The sequence below is a fragment of the Opisthorchis viverrini genome (assembly GCF_000715545.1).
Source record: "Opisthorchis viverrini unplaced genomic scaffold opera_v5_323, whole genome shotgun sequence".
NCBI lineage: Eukaryota > Metazoa > Platyhelminthes > Trematoda > Opisthorchiida > Opisthorchiidae > Opisthorchis > Opisthorchis viverrini.
In genome coordinates this window covers 66,224-91,111 of record NW_008751983.1, presented here as the reverse complement: position 1 = coordinate 91,111, position 24,888 = coordinate 66,224, and the positions used below count along the sequence as shown (strand labels likewise).

The following is a 24,888-nucleotide window of genomic DNA, read 5'->3' as shown; positions in this document are numbered from 1 at the left end:
TGCTCCTTGGAAAAGTCTATCATGAAACTAGCTAACCCACTAGCGTTATCGGACAACGGTAGGGCTGGAGGACATGGCTTTCTGGCTAACCCCACAATTTTAAGTCCAGTTACGAAGCACGTGGATTTATCATTGTACAGTCTGTATACATCAGCCATAACAAGGTAGTCCGTCGTCTGACAATGACGTGTTCATCAAAAATGTGAAAGCTGGTGCTCTGCGACGACTCAGGTAGCCCGCATAAATTGACAAATGGATGTCCACCGAACAGCAATATATGTTAGGTAGAAGGTGGTTGTGGTGTAAATTGTAAGGGAACAACAGATATATTTAGGGAAACACGCCTCACAGACGTAATAAAAAGCCTGATCATTTTGTGACTTAATATTTTTTCATCTACACCCACGCACTCTTTGCACTTAAGGATTTCAACAACAGATATATTTAGGGAAACACGCCTTACAGACGTAATAAAAACCCTGATTATTCGGTGACTTAATATCTTTTCATCTACACCCACGCACCCTTTGCACTTGAGGATTTTGTCTCAGTCTGCAATCGAACGAAATTAGACAGGCCGCGTCAAGGTCATGAACACCTGTCACTTTACTCGTTCAAGAATGGTTTCCAGTAGGATTTGGGTGTTGGTGGAAGATCTGCACATTCGACGATGGTTCACTTGTTTAGGCCTCAAAGATAAGCATAGACATGGGGAGAACGTAGATGTTGTGGTGTGATTGTCGTCGTGAGTGCGTCAGGATTACGATGAGGAACAATGCCCGCCAGGTAAGAAAAGTCATGGGTAAAGCCGTTGAGAATGAATATGGAACGATCAGTTGAATTTCTGTGAAGCCATGATCCACAAGCAAAGCGTCATATGCTTGTGACACCCACCTGACCATAGCCAGTCAACCAAAATGAATGACAGATATGAGGCCCTTGGTGAAGCTGGTAGTGGGAAGAGTATGAATGAGTTGAGTTCAACGTACGCAAGAGAAATGGGCGGTTGGAATGAAAGGGCGAAATGAACATCAAATTTCACGATAATTGGAAAGTTAATAAGTTTAGAAGGAATGATGAACCGTGTCCGAAGCTTATACCGCGCAAAGTATCTAGCTCCTGTACCAGAAAACCAGATTTCTGGTGCTCTTACAAAGTATTCCCAGTGGGAACGTCACGAAAAATTTGCATGGGACATAATAACATGTGTTAGGTTTCGCTTAGCGGCTGACATCGTGCTCCCGTATTACTCGCATGGACTTCCAAATACATGTCAGACGGCTTCTCGAATATGCCAACCAAGTTGTCTACCCAGGACGCACGAAGAACATAAACCCTAATAGGCGAGTCCAGAGAACTGTTACGAAAATGGTTTCCGGCATTAATTTCGAGTACTTCGAAACGCGTCTCGTGGTGCTTGACTTTCTTCCCCTGAAATATAGTTGCCCTCAAGAAGACCTAGTTCTTACGCCCCGTTTGAACATGGCTTAGCCAACAGATTACTGACAGTTGACTCAGCTAACACGCGGCGAGGACATTGTAAGAAGATTTTCAGTCTCAGAGCACACCATAATTTTTTTTTCATTTCGGTTAGCTGCTGCGTGGAATAACCTTCCTCCGACGGCTGTTCACGTTACATCTATTACCCAGTTTAAAGCACTATTAGACGTTTTTTTTAAGTGTGAATCCTCTTGCTGGTGAGCTCATTATTCCGCGCTGAGAATCTAAGAAGCAGTGCTACACCCCTTTTCGCTTTTGCCTTTCAGGCGAACGGCAGTCGCTGAAGGATAAGACTATAACCTAGCCGGGAAAATTGAGCTAAAGCCTCAATTCCGTGCACCAATCCGTGAATCAATGCGTGAATCCGTCCTTCCGTCCTATTGGCTGGTGGCAAATTCGAATTCGGTTGGACATCGGTGCGTCGGGTTCAGTGGACATTTTGCAGCGGCGCCGACCAGAGCCGGTCAACAGAGCGCTTGGGCTCAACAGGTCATCTAACCCACCGGATACCGCGCGGCCGACTACCATCCCTTCTGGATTTGGTCATTACCAACGAAGGACACGTCCTTCAGGTGTTAATTAACTCCCCACTGGGACAGATTGACCACTGTATGCTGACCTTTGATTTCATCCGCTACTGGGCCAGTACTCCCGAAAGTCGTAAGTAGATTCGAAACTTCTGCCGTACAGACTTCTCAGGAGTGTGCATCTTCCTTGATCATTTGAAACTGGGACCAGGTTCAGTGTAAGAGTTATGCAGGACCATTGTCCAGAAAGTTCACGAGGCTGGCGCGATGTTCATTCCCAAAAGACCAGCAGGCAGTCGGATGGACCGCAAGCTACCTAAAGAAGACAAAAAAGATGACCTAGCGTTTCTTAAAATGTGGAACCGACGTAAGTCAGAAATCCGCCAGTGAAACCTACCAAAACAAGTTACCATACTAGACCTTTCCCGGAAAAACAAAAATGTGCTTTTTTAGTACATGAGACATCGCTACAGAAATAAGCCATGAGTGACAGAAATGAGGAATTCACAAATAGCCCAGTATTGGTATCTGAAGTCTACAGAGAACACTATGTAGCCCTCCGTTCTGCCCCAGCGACCTCGTCACACCCTAGCTTGTCAAGGCGTGACTACGGGCGGCCTCTAACCAACTTGGTCTTCATGGAGGGAGACATTCTTCAATGTGAATCCTCTTGCTGGTGAGCTCATTATTCCGCGCTGAGAATCTAAGAAGCAGTGCTACACCCCTTTTCGCTTTTGCCTTTCAGGCGAACGGCAGTCGCTGAAGGATAAGACTATAACCTAGCCGGGAAAATTGAGCTAAAGCCTCAATTCCGTGCACCAATCCGGGAATCAATGCGTGAATCCGTCCTTCCGTCCTATTGGCTGGTGGCAAATTCGAATTCGGTTGGACATCGGTGCGTCGGGTTCAGTGGACATTTTGCAGCGGCGCCGACCAGAGCCGGTCAACAGAGCGCTTGGGCTCAACAGGTCATCTAACCCACCGGATACCGCGCGGCCGACTACCATCCCTTCTGGATTTGGTCATTACCAACGAAGGACACGTCCTTCAGGTGTTAATTAACTCCCCACTGGGACAGATTGACCACTGTATGCTGACCTTTGATTTCATCCGCTACTGGGCCAGTACTCCCGAAAGTCGTAAGTAGATTCGAAACTTCTGCCGTACAGACTTCTCAGGAGTGTGCATCTTCCTTGATCATTTGAAACTGGGACCAGGTTCAGTGTAAGAGTTATGCAGGACCATTGTCCAGAAAGTTCACGAGGCTGGCGCGATGTTCATTCCCAAAAGACCAGCAGGCAGTCGGATGGACCGCAAGCTACCTAAAGAAGACAAAAAAGATGACCTAGCGTTTCTTAAAATGTGGAACCGACGTAAGTCAGAAATCCGCCAGTGAAACCTACCAAAACAAGTTACCATACTAGACCTTTCCCGGAAAAACAAAAATGTGCTTTTTTAGTACATGAGACATCGCTACAGAAATAAGCCATGAGTGACAGAAATGAGGAATTCACAAATAGCCCAGTATTGGTATCTGAAGTCTACAGAGAACACTATGTAGCTCTCCGTCCTGCCCCAGCGACCTCGTCACACCCTAGCTTGTCAAGGCGTGCCTACGGACGGCCTCTAACCAACTTGGTCTTCATGGAGGGAGACATTCTTCAACTCTTGCACAAGACAAACCCATTCTGCCAGACGATGTTCATACAAGGATTTTGAAGGAAACGCTTTCACGCTGGCAGAGCATTTCTACCTTGGGTTGTCAGCGAAAGCAACCTTTCTTCTCCTTGGAAGGAAGCTATTGTCACTGAAGTTGACAAAACTGGCAACTGACTATCACCCGGCAGCTACAGACCTATTAGCCCTGCAAAGTGATGTAACGCATTCTGGAGCGGACCATCCTAGATCACCTTACTGCCAACCACTTGATATCATCAGTTCAACACGGATTCCTCCCAAACCGTTAATGAGTGATAAATATGCTCGTATTCTTGGACAGCCAGGTTAAGGACGAGGGACTCATTAAATGCAATAATTTTCGACTTCTCAAAAGCATTCGATCGAGTCCCACTATAGTAAGCACGCTATGGAAGCACCATGGGACAGTGATTATCCGAGGGCGAGTGTTCACGACAATTTCTTCGGATGGAAAACAGACAGCTCATGAGCCGGAGCCCGGTGAGCATGGCTGTACATAATCAATACTTGTCCGTAACTCAACCAAACTGACAGGCACCGTATACTAAACTAGCCCCCTTTTTGAAGAACACCGTCCCCGGTGTACCATGGCCTACATGAACCGGCCAGTGCTAGTGGTGTGGTGCTTGAGGCTGATGGGCGTGTGCAGAGGTTACTGTGTCTGTGGCTGCATCCACCGTATGTGAGTGAGCAACGTGCTAGCTCTGAGGCCTTATGTACAGACTGTTTTAGGTCCACCAATGTGTGGTAACCATCCTGGGGTGGTCGTCAAATATGTAGTATGCACGCTATGGAACCACCAGGGGACAGTGAATATCCGAAGGCAGGTTTTCACGACAATCCCTATGGATGGAAAACGGAGACAAAGCTCATGGGCCGAAACCCAGAAAGCAAGGTTGTACATCACCAATACTTGTACATAAATCAATCAAACTGACAGACACAGTACACTACACCCGCACGTTTTGCTCTCTACTCGGGTCTTACGGGATTTGAGGGGAAATTCTATACTGGGTTAAGGGATTTACATCAGACAGAAATTTCCGAGTGAAAGTAGGCTTAACCTACGCTTCTCTGGTGCTGGTCTCCATTGTAGTTCCTCGAGGCTGTCTTGTGATCACTGCTATTTCTGATCTAGGTCAACGACCTTCCAGGGTCTCTTTCAAGCGCATGTCTACTTTTTGAATTCCTGGAGTTCGACCTCCAGTGGCATCCAAATGGTTGTTGACGCTTCGTAATCTTTCACACACTTACGGTAATTTATACGTTCTCCACCTCACGGTTTGCGTCGTTCCGAAGGAAGCATGGGGAATAACAGTCGTAGGTAGAGGTGAGATAGCTCAGTGGCTAGAGCGCGAATTTACTGGCCAGGAGGTCTGTTGTTCGAACCCGACCCTTTCCCTGTCCAGGCTTGGGCACTCTGGCACTATCCCAGCCCTCGTGCTTCCTTTGGGTGGCATGGCACCTAGGCACCGAAATGGTGTCACAGCTGAATGGCTTTCACTCAGTGTTAAAATCGTTTTTGGCGAGAATCTTGTCGATCTGAAACATGCTGATGATACCGTCCTACTCTTTGAAGACGATTGGACTGACAACCGTCATACCATCTTTCGGCGGCTGCCTAGCACCAAGGTCATGCAAGGTCAGGAAAGTCATGCTTCATAACGTGCAGTCTTTGGACACACCCTTTGCCTACATAGTTGTATTAGCTCCGACGGAAGTGTCCGATGAAGTCAGTGCACGAATCTCAAAGGCTTGAATCATATTTACTGAGTTGCGTCACTTGTGGCATCAAAAAGGCATATCACTGGGTCTCAAATGTCGCGTTCACTAGGCTACAGTGAGAACTGGGTTGTAGTTCGGCTGCAAAAACTGACCTCTATAGATAGATAATGTAGGGCGTCTTCAGGTTTTCGCTCACTGATGCCTCAGGGGCACTTCTGATGTCAGATGGCGTCAACAAATTCGTAACGAGGCAATTGCGAAATGGGTATTTGGTTGTGCAGCAGGTACTTCAATTGAGCAGAACGTCCTGCGCCATCAACTGCACTGTTTTGGCCAAGTGCTACGCATGCCGAAACATCGTCTACCGAGATGAGTGTTGTTCTCCGTGCTTTCTTCAGAATGACGCAAACCGTGAGGTAGACAACGTATGACTAAGCAGAAGGGTATGAAAGATTACGGAGAGTTTGGGTGTTGTTCGTGTGGTACGCTTCCCTATGAACCGCTAACCCTTCTGCGCTTGGCTGGAAGCGTTGCAAAAAGTGGAGTCTGATCGATGTCAGCTGCGTTCTTGTTGTCACTTTCTTTCCAGATTGTCTGAACGTCTGTGGGGTGTAGGCACCTCACAATGCGTGTCATAGCCCAGTACCAGAAGCCCTTGCACACCCACTCTTCCCTCTTAACTGCAAGACTTTCAATATAATTAGTTAAACCCTGTGGTTTTACGGCAGTGAAGTACTCGTGTTAACTGATATTACTTTGATGGTGATGACTGATGATGCGCAACATTTGGTGCCGCTAGCTGCATGGGTTTTCATAATGGCCGCAAAATGGCTAGTAGGCTTTCAATAAGTGTGATTGGATTGTTTTATCCTTTTCGCTACTCTTTGCCGAAGCCGAACTGTGCGATTTCTGTATGCGAACTCTTGTTACAGCAGGCGGCAAAGTATACTGATGAAACCTCCCGTGATTACACGTGCTGTTGTGGGTGTTTTGTCATATTTCAACTTCTGCGGAAAACAACAATTTGGCGGTTCGTGTTGAACGCTTCTTGACACCCTCGTTGTCCTATATTGATACATAATAACCCGATAATGTATTTTCTCTTCAGGCTGTCGTTCCAACTGAATTATCACGGACCCGTATGTGGCGTGAACTCTCTGTTTGGTGAAGTATTATCACGGACCCGTATGTGGCGTGAACTGCTCTCTGTTTGGTGAAGCCAGCTCTACTCATGGCGGATAGCTCACCAAGAGGAACATATACACATGAAGATTCGGACGATGATCCCGACTACTATGATTATGATGAGCCAGACCCTTATGTCGAGCATGAACGGTATTTAAATGGATATAATATTATTCATCCTTTAGAGAGTTTTTAGATCAACGTAATGCTGAAACTTTCAAGTACCAAGAAATGGACGTTGACGCTGTTGAGAGCCTCCTGAACCAGGATGTCGAAACTTTGTGCAATGCGATTCAAGTAATTGTTCATCCTGATAAATTTTCTATATTTCAATTCCACCTACATGAGACTCATTTATGTGAAATATCTTCCTCTGCAGCAATCACACCTCTCTAAACAACTTTGTAGAAGCATGGGCAGATGATGCCGTCCTTCAATTTACGCTTGATTCTGTTATCAGTGCGCTTGCGACAATCAGTCTTGTAACCACGTTGAATACCACAAATTATTCGTATAATTACTTCTGTCAGCCATCTCGAAACAGAACTGCTTCACAAAATACTGAGTGAGGCCCAGTATGGTCATGCAACAATACGTGGTCGTTGTGGAGACGGTCAATGTGTAATCCGAACGCCACCATCATGTTTGTAGTTGTCGCCACAATGACGACGACTGTTTCTTCAGTGCTCTGGTCCTTCAAAGTGCAAAGTCCTGCTTCAGAACGTGCCATCTGCGAACATATCCCTTACAATTCAAGGAGAACCACTGGAGATTGTGGAAAACTTTACATACCTCGGTAGTTGTATTAGCTCTGACGGAAGTGTGTCTGATAAAGTCAGTGCAAGGATATCCAAGGCTCGAATCACGTTTGCTAATTTGCGTCACCTGTGGCGTCAAAAAGGCATCTCACTGGATCTAAAGGGTCGTGTTTACCAGGCTACAGTAAGGGCTGTGTTGTTGTATGGGTGCGAGACATGGCCTCGGGAAAATATCCAGCATCATCGACTGCGATGGCTCGGTCATGTGCTACGCATGCCGAAACACCGTCTACCGAGACGAGTGTTGTTCTCCGTGCCTCCTTCAGGATGGCACAAAGCGCGAGGTGGACAGCACATGACTTGGCAGAAAGGCGTGAAAGAGATCACGAAGAGTTTGGGTGTTGTTGGTGTTGTACGCCTCCCAGGATGGGATCCTCGTGACCCCGTCTGTGCTTGGCTGGAGACGTTGCAAGAAATAGCGGCTGATCGATGTCAGTGGCGTTCTTGCTGTCCGTTTCTTTCCAGATTGTCTGGTTGAGCGGTTGGAGGTGTAGGCACCTCATTATGCTTGATATAGTCCAGCACCAGGTCCCCTCCCTCAACCACTCCTTTTCTCTTCTCCTCTCTGTAGGGCTTTTAATACAATCATATATATGTATATATATAACTAGACAAACCTTATGGTTGCACGGCAGTGAAGCATCAGTGGCAACACTGATGTTGCTGTCCTTGATGATGGTGATGAATGTCAATTCCAAGAGGTAATATCCTACTCTTTCTATTCTACGTCGATATATTGATGAATATACTAGGGCTTCCACAGAATTTGACTCCATTCAACTTGGTCATACCAAGTTTAACATCACACCCAACCTCGTATGATGGCTGATCTAGAATAAATGTATATAGCCTCGCATATAAACGTCACACAAGGCTAGCACGACCCCCTCGATGCAATCTCCTTGGTACGCCACGATGTATATCATTAAGACAGCTTAATTTACCATAAAAAAAATATAAAGTGACCTTGGAGAGTCAGTGAGGATCCGATTGCCGTCATCGGTACACATGCACAAGTTTTTGAAATGCTTCATCATGTAACCGCGGCGTTGTCTGAATAGCGATAGTGACATTGATAAAAGAGATGGGTCGTTGGGTCCCGCGAATGAAGCCGAATTATATCATGAAGGCATGCATTGGATAGGTTTTACACACTTTCGGGGGCTTTTAAGCACTGGGCGTACAATGGAGCCTTATCCCAAGAGCACCTGAACTTGTACTAGTGGGCCACTCTTAGTATAGAACTTGAGATGGACCAAGTGGTTAGAGCGCGAATTTACTGACCAGAAGGTCCGTGGTTCGAACCCGACCTCTGCCGCATCCCGACTTCCCCTGTCTAGGTTTGTTCAACCTGGCAGTATCCCAGCCCTCGTGCTTCCTTCGTGTGGCATGGCAGCTAGGCACCGAAAGGGTGCTACAGCTGAATGATTTTTTTTGTTTTTTAAGAGAGCGGGCCAGGGTTCTACGTATGTGGTAAAAATCTCAACATACAAACTCCTGGTCTATTTTCCGCTTATTTCGGTGACTACTGGCTATTGGTTTCCGGCACTCACTCGTCAGTGTGCACCTGTTGAACTGTCACCTCTTTTATTAACCAACAGTTGTTTTAACTTAGGCAGCAAACAACCCATATCTCAATCTCATGAAGAACCTTGCGGTATGTTCACAAAGTAATTGCAGCTGTCGGATTTTTATTGAGACACCGGCCCGCTCTGCTCGAACTAGACAGTCCGTCGATAATGTATGCCCATGGAATCGTGGACATTTAAATCATTAGTGTGGCTTATCAAGAGGATGCTTGCTAAGGTCCTCTCTGTTCTCCGACTTAGCACGAATTCCAGGCAATCCTTATCCCGCCGAAAATGCCCGTGATGTCGATCCCACTGAAACTGCGCATTTTGGCGCAAATATTAGAATGGGACTTCACAAAATTTTCTACTATCTTCACCAACCTAATGTGCGTCCGAGCCACTCGTGACTGTTGACATTAATCCAGAAATCAGATGCTTCCAGTCGCCCACTAAATACCGGCCCAAATGCTTCATTTTTACGTTATTTTTAGTCACCTAACGATGTTGGTCTTCATAATTCGTCGTTATTATCGACAGTACAGCATGTGTTGGACACTCGTTCTTCGTTACCATGGAGCCTCAATTCATTCGAAAGCCTTATTTTGTTAAACCGGAATAGAAGTGAAAAGGGAAAGGGTACTGTTTTTTCAGCCTACCACATTTCTGAGGTGCGTACACCTGACACTCATTCATGTAGCCCTGGAAGAGACTGACAACAAAGTTGCCGTTTACAACCAAATTACGTGCGATTCGCATACTTCGCGCACGCCAGTGTGTCACTTTCTGGTGAAACATGGAGTTCTGTTTATTTATTCTCTTAGCACACGGTATTTTGGAAAGGGTTCGTGATTGACCTTTTTCACATACGCGGTGCTTAATTAGGCCTCACCGACCGGATTGTCCAAATCACGAGAGAGTCGGCCATCCAACTCCTAAGGTGTACTATGATAGTCTCGCTAACTGATCTAACAACAAAGGTCCATGCTTTTAGCTTAACCTACGCCTTCTGTTTGCTCCCATACTTAAGAAACTGAACATTATAAAAACGCTCTTCATCCTCATAGGGTCGACTGCTTGTTACCCTGCGGTCAAAGCGTATCACGGTTGAAAAAACCTCCTCATCTCTGACTGACATCTTCGATCACTTTTTTCTTGATGATACTACAGAGCTTTTCCTTTCAACAGCATCGATTTTTTAGTTTCAGTTCAGCATCTCCTCAACCCTGATGTGTTCATCTAACCCATTCATTAACAGAGAACTGTCATTTTGCTTATTCGAACTCAACGTCATCGTCATCATAATAGCAACACTAGATAAGAATACTAGTGTTTCGCTACCATACAGCACAGGGAGGGTCACATGGACCCCATACTGGAAGGCGAACATCACCAACGGCACCCAGAGTCTTAGGACACTCTTCATTCCCTTCTGCCATGTCAGTTTTTGTCCACTCCCAAAACCGGTGATCGTCTCGGTAGGCGGTCACTGTGCATGATTAGAATGGCCTAACTGCCGTAGAGGTTGCAGTGCTGAATGCACTCCTTGAGGGAAGTTCTCTACGCTTCACCAAACCCATCCACCGATCACCTCATTGCGAATTCGTCGCTTCCAGGCGATTACAGCTGTATCTCTAAGACATTATCGAGCTCAGAGTCGGCACCAAAAGCGCGCGGCACTCACGTTTGTACAATTGTTTATATCTTGCTTAGTTAAAGTCTAATTACGGCTGCATACTAAATCTGCTACCCAGATGTGGAACACTCTGAAATAGATCATAAAGGTCCTGTGTCTCAATTCTACATGCAAACGCGCACATTGAGATTCCTACTCAGATTTCCGCCGTTTATGTTAATTTACCTGAGCGAAACGGACTCACGAGTAAGAGCATGTAGACTTTCAACAACATGCGAATTTTAACCGACTTTCATTGGCTACTTAGATTGGTCCGCGGCTCTGCTTAGTGACATTGTTAGTCATAAAAAACAAACCACCTCTCCTTGATACCCGGCTAGTTCCTAGTTCATTCATGGCTTGACCTCAGAGGCGATACTGTCCAATGCGAACTGAGCCAGTTGAAGGTAACCGTGTCCTGACAATTAGTCCAAGGCATTGCAGCATTCTACCGGAAGCACTTAACGGGTTATCTCCATAACTAGCGTTATGGAAGTTCATGGGAGTTTTCGCGCTTCTTGTATAACAAATCTGGTCTTGATCACTTGACGACCGGAAAATCCTAAAGATGCCGCATTGCAGGAAGACTTGACAAGTGATGCTGCGCTTCATCAAATTCCTACGAAGCAGTACGATGGGTTCGGTGTCTTGAATTCTCTGTTGTACTTGACAGCATCAGATTACTACTGTCCCATCTACAAGTCCGCGAACTGTTGTTTCAGTAATATTGTGTGTTTGAACAGTACAGTATGGTCCTGATGAACAAGTATTAAGTTGGTGGTGCGATCTTCCACTCTTTTGTATATTAAATCACAAGCACCATCAACAGTGTAGCTCAGATCTTCACGACGTATTTTACCTTTGATAGATCGTATTTGGAGTCCCACACCAGGCACAAGATGTTTGATTTAGCTGGTAGGTCTCCCGGTTATTATCACATCTTGTATGTGAAGCGCAAGGTTTGGTCTCAAAGGCTGTGCGGAATAGATGTCCCTGCGGCCGAAATACGCGGCCTCACCGGCATAGGTCATGAGTTGTGAGTATATCTTCTATCAGACACTTCATTTAGTCCAATTCTCAAGTTTAATTTATCACTGTTATCACTTCAACATGTCTGACAACTTTTCTTACCTGGCCTGATAGCATAATATCAATTCGCGCCCATTAAGTTCACACGGAAGAAAAATAGGTCCCTATGAGTTGACGGAAATGGCATTAGCCTATGTCACCAGACCAAATGCGAGAACCAGAGCGTATGATTTTTCGTAAAAATATCATTAAACGGCGAAATTTTCAATGAGATCTTTCAAGCTAAGAGAAACAATCTGGAACGAAACTTTGGTCTCATAGGGGACAAAGGAGAACAACATAATTTATCCCATGAGTCAGTTCAGCATGAACGTCGAAAAGATCCATGATACTTTGGAGTCTAGCAATTCGACACCATGGCTACTGGAAAAAAAGAACAACTTGCTAGTTGATCAACACAAGACACGTCATCGATGACAAACTAGTGATTAAGGTAATCTGTATCCACTGGGCATGTTCCATTCTGCCAACTCCTGAAAAATTCAATGAGCTTGGCCTGGCTTGAATTTGTCATAACGATACTCTCGCTTGCTGTTTCTTTCCTCGAAAGCCAGTTATCAGGTTATGTCTAGAGTTGACCTTTCCATTTTTTATCATTTCCTCCTAGTAATCGACAGAAAATGTCGCATTTGTTCCGGTTTTCCATGCGCATGCCATGCTGATTTCTGTCCAGAGACTACTCAACCAGTGTCTCCCATTACAGGTCCCTCCTTCTATCGCACGTTTGTTTCTTCTCAACCATGATTGGGACATGGATTCTGTCAAATCGAAGTTCATCGCCAATCCCCTGGGATGGTTGATCACCCAATGTCTTTTGCCGGCTGCCTCGGAGAATCCCTGTAAATCTGATAGCCCCGCCGTTATGGCATGTGTACGAGAAATCCAACGACTCGGCTATCCTGTCCAACGATACATGACACCATCGAAGCCAAGCTCAGGTAGGCTTTTTCTATCACATCTTTGGCGTTTCGGTTTTTCTCATAACTGGTGATCAGCAATTCCTACCTTTTTCATTTTCACCAATATCAATCCAACCAGCCAACCTCGCCAGATCGCGCGTGTTAATTGCCATTTTGTCCACACTTCTTACAATTTTCTCCCAAAGTCTGAAATAATAAACAAACTGAACCATCACAGGCGATGAGAGTTGCTTTACGCTTTCACCATCCATTAGTGTACACCACTATCCATAAAGCCTGTCGTCCGGAGGCTGCTATGCTTCATTATGTCTACGCAACTCCTCTTTCACAGGTTCGGCAGAATCCGTACTCCAGAAGAGGCTGCTATGCTTCATTATGTCTACGCATTCGCATGTCTACGCAACTCCTCCTTCACAGGTTCGGCAGAATCCGTACTTCAGAGTGAGCAGTCACGTAGGTTGGGCCCACTAACCAGTGTATATCTGTTCTTCAAACTAGTGACCAAATTCAGCATAATTCCAACTTTTTCGTGCTGTTTCTGTCTATGAAACGATGAATTAAAAAACGAAAAGAGTCTACTTATCTTCATCCTCTTCCAACGGGATCCTACGAGGTCGTGAACTCGTTGGACCAAGCCCTGATTACGAACATTGGCGCTGTCTTAATATCATACATTTTCTTTCGAGAAAAATGTTTAGGAAAGTAAAAAATGCAATGCTGTCAACCAAACTATTGAACGACTGGGTCAGCTGAAATGGAAAGCATACCAAAGGCGAGTTTCCCTGGGTGAGAACTGAACAGGACAGTCATTTTAAAATGCAGTGCTCGCTAACAACTTTGAATGTAGGCATCTCATGTTTAATGCGACCATATTCTAAGCAATAACGCAAGTTAATCTTGAAGTACGGTATTCCTAATTAGCAGTGCTCGCTAACAACTTTGAATGTAGGCACCTCATGTTTAATGCGACCATATTCTATGCAATAACGGAAGTTAATCTTGAAATACGGTATTCCTAATTAGTACCAGCTCCGTAACATGACTGAATCAGGTTAAATTGAGGGTGTGTGACATAGACCAGCAGGGGCTATTGATTTGATCTGTCTGTACGCTCTCATGTTCATTCTTCTAAGTTTGCTGAGTAATTAATACTGACCAGTAGTATACTGTGGACGTTTGTTGGTCTTTAATGCTTTGGCGAAAAGTTACATTGATCAAAGAGGAACGGGTTAGAGGAGGGTCCGTATATCCGGGGATAAATTTGACAACAAGGCATACATAATCAATCCAGGAACAAAATCAACTTCTTCGGGTAGGACTAGTTCACGGGAAGTACTGAATTGTTTTTTTTTTTCAAATTTGAGATAATGTGCGGAAGATGGTTCGATCGTGCACTCAGGCAGATATAATTTTGTTCTGGTTCTCTAACAGCAGCAGAGACGATAAGCGGATAATATTGCGAATTAAAATGATAGTTGAAAATAGAGGGAAATGTTGGTAGCTCAAGTTGCATAGATGGTCGTTGGCTTGTTCGCTCAGCTGGGTAATTTGATTGCAAACGTTTCATCACCAATCGAGGTGACATCATCAGTGCGCTATTGGGGAGCGTAGGAATGCATAGCGGTGGGTTAGTAGTTGTAGACTGCAATGCACTGATGATGTCACCTCGGTTGGTGATGAGACGTTTGCAATCATACTGCCCAGTTCAGTGAACAAGCCAGCGACCATAGTTGAAAATGTCCTTTCTGGATGCCACTTGGTTTCTACTGGTGCTTGCGTTCACTCCAATCCCGTTCCAGATGGAGTATGTCCTGTCTGTTGCAACACCCCTCCATCCTCTCGAGCCAAAATTGAGTTCTTCTCCGAATCACCTCCGTGCTCAGGCAAACCTTCAACACAGTCGTCTGGACAGCCTAACAATCATTCAGGTTTGTACGGACTTTCTTGCGGTCATCGATACTGTTCGGAATGCTGGTCATCTCATTTGTCTATCCAAATCGAAGCATTGACTCTGGATATCAAGTGTATGGGACAATCGTGCAAACTGTCGGTGCCCGAAGACTTTTTTTTATCTATGCTCAAGGGATCTCCTTTGAGAGATAAATATCAAAAATTCATTTTTCATCGAATGGTCCTGGTAAGTTATGGGTCCCCTTTGTTCGCCTATGTTTTTGAGTTGTACCATTTAATGCATTTATTGGTTGAGACGGTCACTTTCAGGATGTAGCTTATAACCTGGAACGATTATGGTTTGCGTTTCGCGAAAATTGGCATGCGACGTGCAAATCGCAAGCGGAGTGGAATTCGACTTGTTAGTTCCGTCCTCTAGTTTTCGGTTCATGACTAGCAAGCATACGACGTCTTCTCTTCTTACTGAGGGGCAAGTTTAGAGTGCCCGGTCGTGTTAAGCTTTCGTTGGGATTGAACAGTGACTTCACTCTGCATGGTTAAGCTTTACAGTGCTGTATCCTGTCTAGATGAGAGCCAATCACTCTCCTGTTTTGCCGCTTGTGGCTGAGCTGTTAAGGGTTCAACCACCAGACAGAAGGTCGGAGTTTCTTTAGGTAGGCACTGCTGATGAATCCCAATAAGAATTGAACAAGTGTACAGACTTTTCAGCCTCACTGACAGAACGAAGTCTCAGTTGAAAACTACCTAATATCTCCGCACCAATTCATTTTACGAAAATAGGTTTGATTGAGAGGGCGCATTTTGGTGATGTCAGCGACGACCAGTTGTACTAACTGGATTGATGGTTTGGAAGTAGAGAAGTGCCTTACGAAGTCGGCATTGTAATTGTAAAATGTGTTTCTTAGGCTATCATTATTGGTAAGGTTTGTGGAATCGCCGGACCATCTTATAGTATTGGAGATAAATTCCCGCACGCAATCAGCGTGGGAATTTGGGCATCCTTGCCTTAAAGTGATTCAGCTTTTCTCGTTTCAGCGTGAGCCTACTATCGTGATCTTTCAAAAAGCAGCTGTCCCAGGTTGGCTGTCTGAAGCAAATTCAGCTGACTACTTGTGTGTTGTTGTGACCCGAAAGGCGTACGCCGTTCGTGAGATGCAGTTGCAGTTTGTCGACGTCGTTTTTTATTTTGCTGAACTAGGCTTCTATTCATCCGTCAATTTGACAATGTACTTCAAAGTGTGATGAAGCTGATGATATTTCTTTGAAAAGCTCCACCAAATCCTTTGAATAATATTTCCTGATTTCAAGAAGTTTTCCGTCCCAAGTGTTTTGGAAAAGGCTTCACTTCGATCGAGAAGCAATAAATCCACTGGCCGTTTTTCGGAGTTTTTCTGGAGCGATTTCGGCTTTGTTGTGATGACATCTCGAATCCTGACGGTAGCACCCGCTGCCGTATTGTGATACAATGATACTCACTGTAGTTTCATTGCTGTTGAGCTGTGCATTCTTGTAGGAAGTCTGTTTACTAGCCTCCTCCAACATACGCTTACAAAAACTGCAGCTGTGCTACACGACTGCCTGTTTGTCTGGCTCCTCCGTCAATCAGTAGCCGTGTAGACCACACCCATTATGGTTAACTAGGCCGTCCTAAGCTATCGTCTGATTGCTTTCTACGCTTTTCTTCACACTAGAAAATGCGTGGGGATTCTATGTAAGAATCCACACCCCAAGTTTCATCGATTCATAACACAGAATGTAGGGTATTGTTTGTAAATGGCAAGTTGTTGCACTGTCTCGAGGTTGTACTTTCCACGGTGTTTGCAAGCTCCTGCGCAGTTTATCAGCTTTCCAGCGTAGCCGGCTGTATCTGTGATAAAATTGTTCATTAAAGTGTAGTGGTTGTGCATCTGAAACTTGTGTTTGTGAGAGTACGGCATGTGGAACTCAGGCAACCGTGCATCCGTCTTCGGTTGGTTCCTACCGCTGTCCGTCCCACAAACAGCCAGCTGAATTCTGTCAGCGCTCAACTGCAACACCAGTGTCCCGTTTCACTTTCCATCTGTCAATGTTCGCAGATCGTTTGAGCTTTACGTCTGTCTAAGGCTAGCAGTATTGAAAAGAAAGCACTCATGTTTTTCGTCGTGCAGACCAGCATAAAATCGCTATCATTTTTAGTGTCATCCTCTGCTGAGGTTTTGCATTGGAGCCGATTGTCCTGTGATCATCCGTGCGCTGGAACCACCCAAGGCTCGCCTGATTCACTGCTCGCATTGCCAGTCTCGTTTCTGCTTCGCTTGCGGTGGGCAGTACCATGCACCAGTTGACTGTGATACTATGAAATTGTGGTTGGCTAAATGTGAAGATGACTCCGGCACTGCCACCTACATTGCTGCAAATACCAAGGACTGTCCAGAATGTCATGTATGTATCGAGAAAAACGGAGGCTGCAATCACATGGTATGTTACTGTTTTTGTAAACACATGATCGCGACAATCTTATCATGTTCTGTTTGTCACTTTGGCATGACCATCTATCTGACCTAACCGTATATGTATAGTGTTTGGTGTTGTTTTGGGTTACGGCCATCTGACGGAAAATTCGCGCGAAGCGTTTATTCGTTTACATACCTTCGTTTCAACCAACAGGGGTTTGTGGCAATATTAGACTTGGCTACATGTTTTTTAGAATCTGCAGTTACCTATTCAGTTAGATTTCTCAGAACTCTTCCAGAAAGTTCATTAGTTTGTGGGCTCAGGTTTACTAAACGATGGAGAACATTATCGACGGCCATACAAGCTTTGGTTTCCGTGTCAGTTGTGACGAAACTAAAAGAATCAATCTCGAGACAATTAGGGTTGGGCTGTTAACTGATAGAATATCAATTTTACACCTTGTAGTACCCTAAAACTGAGAAATTTGTGTCGATCAAAAATGGGTTGCCTCTGCATCATGCCACCATTCCGAAATTCCGGTATTCTTGTAGTTAAAAGGTAAAGGAGCCCAAGAAATCAGAGATGAGTCGAATTGGGAAAAATGTTTCTTTTCGAGATTGCCGTTCGAACGTATGATTGTGATGTCCTTGAATTCGCGAACTTCCACGATTGCTTGTGCGCGCACTGTTGCTGACAACGGAAAACTTACCTGGTGTATTTTTAGCGCCAAAGAAAGTGAAATTTTTGAATGTTACTTTGCAAACTTCATTTTGCTTGAATGGTCGGGAGGCGCTATTCACCTCCTTCAGTTTTGTTAAGATACTTCGGAAGCTCGCATCCAATGAGCCCCGAAAAAGACTTAACCGCTGTCCATTTATTCCTTATCTAAATCTTATGTTACTGCTGTCTAGCTGCCGTTCGTGAGTTATGGTCAGCATTACCTATGTGATTTACTTCACCACAGTTTCGTTAACGATATTCACCTTCTCTGTGATTTTCAGGTATGCACAAAGTGCTCTCATGAATTTTGTTGGGTTTGTATGGATGGTAAGTTGTTTGCTCAGTCGCACATTTCAGTGTTACTCTGCATGTTTATGCATCGTACTGAAACTCGGAGTGTCAGCGTGATGGTCCGTTTGTGTCCTTCGCTTACTCAACAAGCTTACGGATCTACCCAGTTGCCCGGGGAACTTGGGCTAAGTAGCCTTCATGTATATGGCGACAGCATGCTCTCCACTAGGAAATTGTTCGCAACGTGCGTCCTGCTGGATTTGCGGCCATGTGGTGGGGAAATCGCCCGAAACTTAACCATGAAGTAACAGAGATCCCAGGGAGTAGTCTGTTCGCCGCTGATTTTCTCTGACCAACACTAAGAGTGGAGAATAATATTGTTTTCAAAACGGTGCATGAGCATGTCTCCATATGACCAATAGGTGTAATTGATCTTGCAAGAGATAATTTTTGCTCAGTGGTGACTGAACATTTGAACCGAATGTCTCTGAACCGAACCGGACTAATGGGCTTTTGCTTGCGTAAAGCACGACAGCCTTCACAATTTGTGCTCGAAGGTCGCTTTTCACAGTATAGGCACTGCTCAGATATCTCTTAAAATATATAACCCGATTCACTTGTTCAGCTTTTTTTACGTTGAAAATTGTTTGTTAAACATGTGAACTTGAATTCTGCTTGGCATTCCAAAGTGTTCTTTAGAACGGTAGTCTACCTCTGTAGCGTCGTACGTACAGTCGAGTGAACTCTTTGTTGTAAACTGAGAGTATGGTATCCACATAGTCTGCTCGGTTAGCTAGTCATCCTGTTCGTGTTGTTGTGTTCGAAGCACAACTTAGCGTCCAGTTGTTTAGTCACCGGAACCCCACTCCAACCACCACCGTACTGTGGCCGGGGACTTTGGCCGACCGTCTTTAATGAATACTGATCATCACCTCTTCGTTCTGCAGTGGTCTGCTCGAGTTCCTCCATGGTCATTTTTGGTTCCTGTTGTCATAGAAGGTCCACCTTCATCAGTGCGGTCCTACCGTTGGAATATTACCATCTTGGCATAAATAATCAAAGAGAAGTCTTCAATGTCCATTACTGGGTAATATTTTTCAGTTTGGTCCACAATACTCTCTAGACGCTAGGCTGGAAATCAAACTACAAACCCTTGTCGGCTTTACGGTCTAATACCAGCGCCGTCCCATTCTTAATTGTAACACTCCTACGCTCCAACTTGAAGGTCATTACCTAAGTCCCGAATTTCAAACTGTCAAACCACCACAAACACCCCGGCTTACTTGATTCTTCTCCTGTCTGCATCATCTTTCCCTCGTTCCGATCTGGTTACTGTTTACGAAAACGAGGCCGTCGTTAACCATCTAGAGCCGCATCACCCAACTTCCTTTCGTTTTCCACTGTAGAAGAATAACTAGATGTGTTTTAGCACATCATCATCACCNTCAGCTGTAATAACCGCGTACTCGTCGTACAGTGGTTGTAACTGCCACAGTTTCATTCACCGATGATATGGGGGGGGGGTAAAGTAGCTGCGTACTGCATGCGGGAAACAACACGGGATCGCAGAGTGAATTCCATAGATCACTTATTTACGGAAACGAGCGCTTTCAAGTAGAATGGGGTTGGGAAATACCACAAACTTAATGATGGATGATTACATTTGGCGATTATCACATACACTGAATTTTCTATTTGAGGTTTGAAACCACGTCGGTTTAGACTTACTTGCAGAGTTAATTGTCTCTACACTAAGAAGCACTCTCCGTCAGTATTTCTGATGGTGTCTAGCATACGCAGTAACATAGTATGCATGACGCACAATGGTGTATGCAACAAATAAAGTGATTTGGTTGGTGGCGACATCACCATCTTGGACGGCTGTGCATCGACTAGTAACGGAAACTGGTGCCTGACTTTGATTAAAAAAAACTGATATTCGTTGAATGTTTGCAATGAATGCTCACACTACCAGCGTGTCACACTTTTCAGACAGTCATTTGAATTTTGTTGATATCACTGATCAAATTAACGCGCTTCGAAACGTACGGAATATACAATCCTAATCACAATTTTAAATATACTGTTTGGTTAAAGTGCTGGTGTCCACACACCTGACAACACCTGCTCGACGCTAGGTGTAAAAACTGTTCAGCTGTAGCACTCTTCCGGTGCCTAGCTGCCACGCCACCCGCAGGAAGCACGAGGGCTGGGATACTGCTAGGTCGCCCAAGCCTAGACAGGGGAAGTCGAGAGGCAGAGGTCGGGTTCGAACCACGAACCTTCCGGTCAGTAAATTCGCGCTCTAACCACACTGTACTTTAATCCTATTTAATTCAGTAGTACAGGGTGTGATCAATTTGAAAAAAGTTAATGGCATGTCAGTAAATTCGCGCTCTAACCACACTGTAGGTGTACTTTAATCCTATTTAATTCAGCAGTACAGAGTGTGATCAATTTGAAAAAAGTTAGTGGCATTGACACTGTGAGCAATCACGCACATCAATTCTAAGTTCGTCAATGTCTTTTTAGCCTGGCTAGCCTAGCAGAACCATGATCTCGAGTTCAATACCACAAAAATACTGTTACCACGTAATGAAATACTGACCTTCGTCTCATTTCACAATATGAAAGATTGAGCTTAAATGTACACCTCTCGACCCCTGCTCATCTGGTATCGGTCGTCATCATTAATGAACAAGAAGTCTAAGTAAATAACTTGTGCGAAATATATCCGGCTTTTAGACGTTGGCTTTGAAACAGCAGATGAAGATTCCATAAATTCACTGTGAGTTGCAACCTGCTGACAAACGCACTCAGTTAGCGCTGAACGGTTGGTCAAGAAACACTACCGCAGAATTCCACACCTTGTGGACAATTCAAAACCATCCGCTACACTAGTTTTGAATCAAATGCTTTCCGAATAGCGACCATCTCCATGGAGAAGAGAAAACCGCGTTTTTCTCTCAGTTGACTCTCTTCAGCTAGATCGCCATAGTTTGCTACGTCTCCCTAGCGTTTGGTTACTGTCTTGAGTGAGAGGAAGAACACTAAATGTCTGTCTACCAATATGTTGTGAATTATCACTTTAAACAATTAAGCCGTTGTACTCTTTCGGTGTATAACTGTCGTGCAACCCGAGGAAACAAGAAAGACGGGCTTTTCGAGGCATGAGCGATCTTCAGATTCGACCTCTTGGTCGTGCCTCACATGGTGAGCTGCTTCACTAATTTGACCTGTTCTTCACCCAGCTGGTCTTTATCTCCCAATACTCATCTACGTCATACTTGTTTTGGATGATGCCATTTTACATGAACACTGTTCACCCTGTTGACAACTCAATTCAATATTCCAGCTTGGAACACCCACCGGGGCTCATACAATTGCAGTCGATACAACTCTTCTGAGGCTATGAAAGACATCCATCGGAGCAGTGCCCGAGAGGCGCTGCGACGCTACGTTTTCTACTATGATCGTGTGAGCTTTATTGCCATTATTATTAATACTTGTGAATACTTGTTGGTTCTTATGTAAACGGAATCCAAACTATTACTGAGCCAACCCTGTGCACAGAGCTTCATTAATAGTCATTTTGATTGCATTTGCTTCGAAGCTGCTCCCTAGATGTGTATACGTGTGTCTTGTCTGTTTCGGCTAGGGTGTCAGAATTGTCCACAATGGATCTTCGCTTTCTCAATTTTTCCCGACCGAATAGATCACCGTTTTTACTCAGCATGTTGTTGTGATAACCATGTTTTCTACAACGCTTTATCGCGAGCATCGAATATCGAATTCGAGCAAAATAATGATAAACCATAGACCTAATACACTACTCATAAGGTTGCTGAAAACTTCCGGACAGTCTGCAACCGCCTTCGCTCTTCTTGGGGCTCATGAGGTAGGTGCAGTCTCCGATTTTCCGTCAACCTTATGTTCTACTCGAATCCAAATAGCACGAAATTCGAGTGATACACCTTTTTCCTGGATATTCATTGGTCTCCACAGGGAAGCTATAGTTCGGAATCTGTCCGGGTACAGCCGCGCGAGGGCCTTCGCGCGGAATGCAGTTCATTAGACTGGCATAAGTAGGTCGGTTATCTGAATCTAGGTTACCTAGGAATCGCGGTTTGTTGACCCCAGGCCATCCGCGTACGTCTGCACCCAAACATTCACTTCGCAGCGTTCATATAGTGCCCCCTTAAGTTAGCCGCTTATGTTCATTTGATTTGAAGTCACGAAATCCGTTGACAGGGCACTATTCTGCAATCAGTAAGAGCTTATCGTAAAGTTGCGCTCAATTACTGATCCTAACCAAGGTTATAAACTATCTATCCAGTGTGTTTCGGTTTTAAGTTATGAGTTTCACTTTGGTTCGTATTTGAACAATAAAACTTTTACGGTTGAGGACTCTACGCAAAATTATGGATCCAATTTTCGCGTTTCTGTGTCCGAGTTGAGGACTCTACGCAAAGATGATGGATCAATTTTCGCGTTTCTGTGTCCGAATGTTCGAGTATTCAAATGTGGTTAAGGAAATATCCTTTGGCGCTGATGTTCCAGGCATTTCTCTATTAGTTTGCTGCACTATTCGTACCATCTGTTTCGATAAATCTCCACTCTCATCTCCCGTTGTTCTGATTTTTGTCATTGTCAGTGGGCCAACCATGAACAGAGCCTCCGATTGGAGCAAGAACATCGCGCGGCCGTGAGCGCACGCATCCACCAGAAGGTTTTGGCGATGGACGGCACGTGGATCGATTGGCAGTACTTGTTGACAGCAGCTGAAACCCTACGCAACTGTCGATACACCTTGAAGTATACCTATCCGATGGCGTATTTCTCCGAGAAGCTTATTAACAAAGACCTGTTTGAGTATCAGCAGGCGGCGTTGGAGGCCGAGGTAGAAGACTTAGCCTGGAAAATCGAACGGGCGGAGATCACTGATCGTGCGGCCCTCCAGAACGCTATGGACATGTGTGAGAAGCACCGTCTGACGCTGTTGAAACAGTTCTTAAAGGAGTGATACAACCTAGCATTTGTTGTATACAGCGGTCCAAGTTTTGTCCTTGCTGCGTTGACGTAATTTATGCACCTGAGGGGAACATATTTACCTGTTATCAGACGTCCAATTTTTGCTTTTTTTCTACACCTTTTATCGAGGTTTCCACTTTTACTCCCAAGTTTCTCAAGATATAAAGCACCTGAACTTGTTTACATCAAATCATTTGATCCTTCTTCTGGTTGGGATGCAGTGTTCATTAATTCGCTTTTATGCTGAACGATACTACGCTACATTATTTGACTTCCGCATCAGTGAGGGTTCCTGTATAGTACAAAATCCTATTTGCCTATGACAGTTATGAAGTGAACTTCACGAGTTGACTCGGATAAAATTGCACATCAAGAATTAGAGACAGATCAGCAGTGAAACTTGAACCTTGTTAGAAGTGTTTATTGTCGAGGAATTTCGCTCCATAATTTAGCTAATCTTCATTCTAATCTAAACCGTTCGTTCGTTAATAGCGCAACGTGCAATTTCCGCATCCGGACATCTACAGTGCTGTGTGGCCAAAATTTATGGTTGATGTCAGATCCGTGTTAAACGCTTGCTGATCGTAACGTTAAAGCTGGTCGCTCCAGAGCGGTGGATGCAGACCCAGTCTTCTTGCTTTCAGGTGAAAATATAATTTTATGATAGTGATGTCCCTCCTCGTAATTTGTAAAAGTTGTATTGTCGACTAATAGAGAGGATGGGGCCAACGATGTGTATAGTAGCGCTCACTTCCCACCGTGGTGCTGATGGTCACTTAGTTGGCAAATACCTAAAGCAACTTGAGAAGGCGAGTCAGAAACAGCTACTCCAGGATGTGTGGTTAATACTAGAGGAGTGGAGTGTTTTTCTGAGTATATTACTGCGTTTTTAAGCTGCTAATCGGGCTACTAGAGCCTTTGTCTACTGTATTTGTTCATCAGCATTTAATGTCACCAAACACGATTAGGCATTATCAGTATCTGGCAGCGAAATACAGTTTTGGTAGGGCAACCTGCAAGTATCCCAGCTCTCCTGCTTCCTTTGGGTGGCTTCGCAGATAGGCACGAGAGGGTGTTACAGCTGAACGATTTATACTTCGTCCGAGAAAGGGGACACATATATGTATGTATAAGAATTTTCCATTCAACGATATAGCTTTACAGCTAAACAACTTTCAAGGGAGGTATATCAGAGGTCGGTACATTGGTGCAATTTTCGCTGCGCCATTGTACTTGCAGACGACAGCAAATATGGGGGATAAAGTTTGTCCCCAATGTGCAAATATTTTGGAGTGGATAAGAGCAGTGATTTTGGAGGCAGTTATGCTGTTTCAAATAGTAAGGAAAGGTAGCGCCAAGACAAACTACCAAGATGGAAGCAGCATCAAAATCATCATCACAAACAGCATGATATTAGTATTTAACATTGGTGCTTCACTGCAGTACAACCATGACTTATTTGTGAAGAAAATAAAGGTAGACAGGAAAAAGACTTAGCGCCACATTAATACAGTCAGTCCCAGGTGTCTACATCTATAGACAATTAGACAATGTGAATAGGAACGTTTCGTAATCTCGCTCATACATCTCTGGCAGGTCAAGAAATGGCCACCTCTGCTTCCGCCAATCTGATTTGGGCGTGGAAAACCGAACTCTTCGGCAAACGATGGTTCGGCATACAAAACACATTCTGGTCAATGCAGCTAGTGCTCGAAATTCTCCAATGTTAGTACAAACGAAAACTCGCTTTCTAATGGCATCGTTACGGATTCGCTGACGCCGACCCACGTGCGCTAT

General features: G+C 44.6%; 1 protein-coding gene across 1 annotated transcript; it reads left to right on the top strand.

The window, feature by feature from the left end:
• Positions 1–3,300: 3,300 nt before the first annotated feature.
• On the top strand, positions 3,301–23,340 carry T265_10021 (hypothetical protein; the record flags this gene model as incomplete). Its single annotated transcript, XM_009176267.1, has 8 exons — positions 3,301–3,400; positions 6,832–6,932; positions 12,489–12,723; positions 14,505–14,842; positions 16,792–17,073; positions 18,051–18,096; positions 21,416–21,537; positions 22,715–23,340. The coding sequence occupies 8 exons, from the start codon at positions 3,301–3,303 to the stop codon at positions 23,081–23,083; spliced, it is 1,593 nt and encodes a 530-aa protein (XP_009174531.1).
• Positions 23,341–24,888: the final 1,548 nt, after the last annotated feature.